Source organism: Coffea arabica, chromosome 1c, assembly GCF_036785885.1.
Source record: "Coffea arabica cultivar ET-39 chromosome 1c, Coffea Arabica ET-39 HiFi, whole genome shotgun sequence".
In the NCBI taxonomy this organism is placed as follows: Eukaryota; Viridiplantae; Streptophyta; class Magnoliopsida; order Gentianales; family Rubiaceae; genus Coffea; species Coffea arabica.
In genome coordinates, this window is record NC_092310.1 from 47,448,368 (window position 1) to 47,454,410 (window position 6,043).

Here is a 6,043-nt window from a genome sequence, read left to right on the forward strand (position 1 = left end):
ATTAGAGAGGTACTTCTAATTTAAAATTTATTAAACTGCCAAAGCTGCACACTGGGCATTCCAATATTTGTCCACCGTGACTACCATCGAGAATTGAACCAACTAGGGAGAGTTTTAAAACTCTCCTTACGTGTAGATCAAGGAATTGAATCCCTTGACCTGCATTCTTGTTCAAGATTTTCTAAAAATTTCATCAACGGGTGCAAAGACATCCGTTTGATTCGGTGGCGATTCAGTCTCCTCTGAATTTTTCATTAACTCTCTTGAATCCAACCCTTTCTCATAATATAGAGTAAGAGTAAATGTAAAATAGAATTTATCGTATTTGAAAAGAAAAAAAGGTCTAATATCGAGAATTGAATGAAAGATGATGCAGAGATGGGACCAGACCAGCTTATGAGAATAGACAGAAACACGCTGGTTATGAAAAAGAAGGCAGAATCTTAAACAAGTTTCGTGTCAGAATTGCTGCAAATTGCTAGTTGATCCATGAAAGATGAAAGATTAAGAAAAATAGAGTGAGAAAAAAATTTGGACCATTTCTCGATTTGTGCGTGTCATCCTTGCGCAGGGGCCATGCTAATCTTCTCTGTATCGTTCCAATTTTATCGGATGTCCCCGAAGGGACGGAGTGGGCAATCGCTTGCGTACATATATATCGTGCTTTTGCCTCGAAAACACTCGATGTGGGACGTGCGAGGAAAGTTGACTCAATAAGTATAAACTCTCAACAAAACATTTCGATATGGTTTAAAATTTTGTTTTTTCCAGATGAAATTCTAACTTTTAATTTAATTTTCAATAAATAATTTTTTAATAAATTAATTTAATTTTTTTAAATTTAATTTTCAATAAATAATTTTTTAATAAATTAATTTAATTTTTTTAAATTTAATTTTCAATAAATAATTTTAAAATAAACTTCTAATGAATATGTGCTAATAAAAATCTAAACCAAAGTAGTGCTACGTTTTCAATTTTTTTTTTTATAAATAATAGGTTTTAAACTCAATAGCTCCTCTTTTTTTTTTTTTTTCAATTGACTTAACTAACTACGGTTGTCATGGCTTTCCTAAGCTTATGTTACAAAGTAGGATCTCTTCAGTTTGATGTATATAAGTAGGCATTACATTACATTTTATTATCTCAACCTATTCCAGACATCTTAGAGAGGATGCATTAGTAAAAAGTGACAGCCTAAGAACATCTTCCACTACTAATTCCAAAGCTTATAAACTTTGCCTAACAATTTTATCCTTTTCTTCAACTTTCTGTGGTCTATATGTTACATTTACATGAAGTTTTTAACATATGCTGTGATTGTGGTGATGTCTTACAAGATCATAAAATACTCAAGAAAGCATAACATTTTTGTTTTTTTTCAAAGAACCTTCCTCAACAAATATAATAGTTATATGTCTTTAATTTGTTTTATTTCTTAGATCCATTATTTGATGAATGAAAGCTAAATTAGTACAAGTAATTTGGCCTTTTGGCAGGTAATCTTTGTTAGGGGTTCAAGTTCTATTGAATTTCTCCATATGGCAATTGCCCTTTTGAGTTCAATGACATGCAGTCTCTTTAAGCAATAAGAAATCATATTCTAGAATTGGATTCAAATTTCTATAATTGTTGATTATCTATACAAAAATGGAAAACAGCAGGCCAGACTTCACCTCTATAAGGCAAGTTTCTGTTGCATCAGATATCAGTGAAAATTCTGCACTTAGCTGTATTAAGCAGTGGTCTAAATTCTCATTCAGTTGTACAAACACATTCTCTCAAGCCAAGAAATAGAGGATTAACTACAATGGGATGAATAGACAACACTAAGTCATACATAGAATGCTTCCAAGAAGTTGTCAGAATACACTGCTACCAAATTGCTGTCTTCTTTTTCATTTATGTTTGTCAGATTTGACAAATACCACATTCACATTACAGCAAAAGAATAGACAAGTGACTAAGAATTTTGACTACTAATCCACCTCCCATCACCTACCAAATCAATAGTTTAAGTTTTCAAAGAAAAAAAAATTAATCAATAGTTTCATATTCCATCCCTAGATACACTCCACAATCTAGGATTCCCCTCCTAGATCTTCCCACACCCTATCATCACCTTCCTTCAATTCTTGATTTTTTTTTCCCAACTCAAAAATGGAATTCCAATGTGGTATATACCCCTATCAACCATTCATTCTCAGCACCCCAAAAACCCAAGCAATGTAAAAAAAATACAAAAGAAAAGGAAAGAATAGTCAATTTGTACCAATTTGGCTAAAAAATATTTTGAATACTTCAATCAATATGGTAACTGGTGATTCCCATGCTTTCAAACCAAGTTCCCTAGCTCCTTTTTTTTCTCCTAAAAAGCACAAATGGTCAAAAGCTTCATGGACAAACGAGAAGACTCGTGAGCCAATGCGCATCTCTTAGTAGTAGAGTAGCAGGAATCTGGTACCCCTTCTTTGGCGCAGATTAAATTACTAGCACTCAACACATACGCAGGCGGCGCGTCTGATCACTTCCGGCAAGTCAGCCCCTCTACTCCACTCTCCGGCGGTGCAATCGTAGATCAACACCAACCCTTCTTTTAAGCCCCTCTCATTCCTCCCACTCCTCCTCAACAAGTCATCTATGCAACCCATTACTTGTATTAGCACCACCTTTTCCCCCACCCCGATGCAGCAGAACCTCACCGAGCTGTCGAGTCTAACCTGCGCCGGTAGCGGCGGACTCTTTATCCTACACCACTCTCCGAAGCTACTACTGTTTCGTATGCCATTGAATCTCCAGAATGAGAGCTCCACTGCATGGCTTGAAAGCACATAGACGTGTCCGCCTGCGGCACAAGCTGCCACCACACAGCCGCCTCCTGGCACTGACCGGCTCCTCAGCCATGAACGCGCCGCCACATCATACACATCCATTGAGCTGGCGTAAAGATGCACCGCCTCAGCACCGGCGGCCCATGAGGACAAGCTCAACCATTCATTTCCTGAATTACCTATCCTCAGCCCACCAATCACGTAAAACAAGCCATCCACGGCTGCGCCAACGCACCCATATCTCCTTCTCGGCGCGTGGGAGACCACGCGCCACAAATTCTCCACTGGGTCATATTCTTCCACTTCAGCGGATCTCGAACACCCGCCGGCGACGTAGATTTTTCCGCCAAGGACGCCGACGGCGAATTTCTTCCTCTGCACGAGCATTCCCGGTTTCGGGACCAGTGTCCCGGTCCACGTGTCACACCGAAGCATCGCCGTCCGGCCAATGATATAGATTTTCCGGCCAATGGCTGCCACTCTGGAATGAGAAAACAACGAATGCAGCGACCCATGTTGCGTGACGGCATCGTCAGAGGGCAGAAAAGACGAAACTCTCCACGATGAATCAACATCCAAGCGGTGGCTAGCCGTGAAAAGGGTGGAGTTGTGGATAGAAACGGAGAAGAGAGTAAAGTGGAGGAGATTATGATGTCGCCGGAGAGAATGGAAGTCTTTGGAATCTAGGAGGTGGGCCCATCTCCTGCAGACGAAAGGGAGAGAAGGGAGTGAGGAGTGAGAGACTTTAGCGAGGCATTCTAGAAGAAGATCATCTGGGAGGGAAGAAATGGTGGTGGCAGTACAGGTGGTAGTGGGGGCGGCGGTGGAACACGGTTGAGGATGGTGGAGGTGGAGGTGGTGGTGGGGATCGGGAAAACAAGATTTCATAAGCCATGAAAAGTGGCGAGAGTTGCAACTATCTGACGATGATGACATGAGATGGATGGGATGATGATAAGGTGAGGTGGATTTTGTGTGGGGGAAAGCTGTTTATATAGGGATTTTTTATTTTGATTATGATCTAGAATTAAAAAAAAAAAAAAAAGATTACGATCTAGAATTTGTTTTATTTCTTTATCCTATAATTTTTTTTAAAGTTTTTCCTTTAAGGATTAATGATTAGAGAAGATCTAGATTTGGGGAGGAGAAAGAGGAAATTTTTTATTTTTTTTTATTTGTGATTTTGCTTGTTTCGGACTAATTTAAGATTGAATGATTTATTAGGGATTTTTTTCTTTTTTGGATAAAAAATATTATTAATTAAATTATGGAAATTATGGAAATTTAAGATTAAATGATTTGTTAGGGATGCTGATTAAACTAAAATAGGAGAAAAATTAGATTAAAAGGTGGCCCCATTTTTTTTCCCTACGATCTAGAGATGAAAAAAGAAAGGGAGAAACTCAGATAAGTCGGATTATCATATTAATTTCTGCAATGAATGTGGTGTTTAATTTCTATGGAGAGTTTAGAGATTTGGATGAATGTAATTAAATTCAGATGCACTAGAACACAATTTAGTAAAAGTGTCTAGTTTGGATGGTTTTTTTTTTGAAATTTTTATAAAAAAATATACTGTAACGAATGAGGTAAAAAATTTTATAATAGGAAATTGCAATCCAAACTTTAGGTTAGTCTCAAAAGATGTAACAAATGTCTTTTTTTTTTCTATTTTTTTGAAGCAATGTGAGAAATGTTCATTAGTCATTGGACTCTAGCTGATACTACTGTTATACATAAAGCAAAAAGGAAAAAATGAAACAAATGGTAAAACTTGCTTTTCTTTTAGTTGAGTTGTTTACTTCCACTTTGCCCACTAGGTGGCAAGTTGGTTAATTAGTTTGGATGACTACCAAATTGATTTCATTCAAAATCGCACAAAAGCTTGATTGCTTATCTGCATGATCTCTATGGGAATACAAACAGTTTTAATAATATAATGTTCATGTGCTACATTAGATCTGTAGTAATTTTAAATTGATGTTCTTATTTTGCTTTAAGAATCTATTTTGATAGCAATGATTTGAAGGCGACATATCACGTGACAGTATCATATTACCCAAAATATTTCAACCAGAAATTTAATAAATAAATAAAAAAGAACTAAAGAATAAAGATACTCAATCATGTGAGCCACCGGTGAATTTCAATCCAGAAATACCCTAAAAAAAATTCAAGGGATAATTTCAGAAACCTCCCTTGAGGTTTCTAACAATTTCACTCGGTTCCCTTAGGTTTCAGAAATTATACTTACCTTCTTTAATATAGAAAAATACTTATAATGCCCTCCACCTAAAAAAATCTATTTTTCCATCTCTTGTCTATTTTCTAGTTAATATAACTTCATTTTATTATCTTCAGTTTTGTGGATATTAGCATTGAAATTACAAAACCTACAAAGCAAATAGATTATGCTTCAAACTAGAAAGAAATGAAGAGACTCGCAATAATAGAGAAATAAATAATGAAATTCATGATTGAAATAGTAACAAGAACTAAAAATGTGGAATTTGTCATATTTTGCTTATTGCTAAGAAAAAACTTTTATAAAATGTCAATAATTACATAATGATTTCTTTCATTGGATTAGAAAATTTTTATTATGATTTTATTGTGGAGGTAGAATTTATTCTCTACTTTCAATATATTAATATTTTTAATACTATAGAAGAGTTGTAATGGTGATTCTAGGTTAAATTAGCTTATATTAAAGAGGTATTTGAGCGTTGATATTTAATTTGAGGAATAAAATTAGTTGTCAATGGGGTTTTATGTGTGTGTTTTTTTTATTATGTCAAGCATTGATACTGTATATGTAATTTGGGATCTTTTAAATGGCTACTTGATTTTAGAACTTAGATGGTTGTTAGGAAATTGGCTTGTTGATTTATGCAAAGTGTGGAAGAAAATGATTGAATATATTATGTTTTTCTTTCTTAATTTTGTACAAAAGGGCAATTTAGAAATTTTGAAAGAAAATCTAAAATTCTTGGACCTATATTGCTACTAAACAGTAAAAGTACGAGAAATATATGTCATTTTTAAAACTTGAGAGAAGCTCTTTATAATTGTGAGAAACCTCAGGATGGGTTTGTGAAATCATCCCAAAATTCAGCCTAGAATAGATACAATAAAGTCAATGTAGACTCGTCTTTTTTGCTCCCATCACCATCACAAATCAAAATATATTTTCAAAACTATAAATAGCTCAT

At 35.2% G+C, this 6,043-nt stretch overlaps 1 protein-coding gene and 1 non-coding gene across 2 annotated transcripts; both read right to left on the minus strand.

The window, feature by feature from the left end:
- Positions 1 to 525: 525 nt before the first annotated feature.
- Positions 526 to 628, minus strand: LOC113687394 (U6 spliceosomal RNA). Its single transcript, XR_003447750.1, has one exon. It is a non-coding gene; the product is annotated as a U6 spliceosomal RNA (small nuclear RNA).
- A 1,080-nt stretch (positions 629 to 1,708) lies between these two features.
- LOC113725163 (F-box/kelch-repeat protein At5g26960-like) lies at positions 1,709 to 3,803 on the minus strand. The gene has a single exon (XM_027248165.2). The coding sequence runs from the start codon at positions 3,765 to 3,767 to the stop codon at positions 2,490 to 2,492; it is 1,278 nt and encodes a 425-aa protein (XP_027103966.2). The 5' UTR covers positions 3,768 to 3,803; the 3' UTR covers positions 1,709 to 2,489.
- Between the last annotated feature and the right edge of the window lie 2,240 nt (positions 3,804 to 6,043).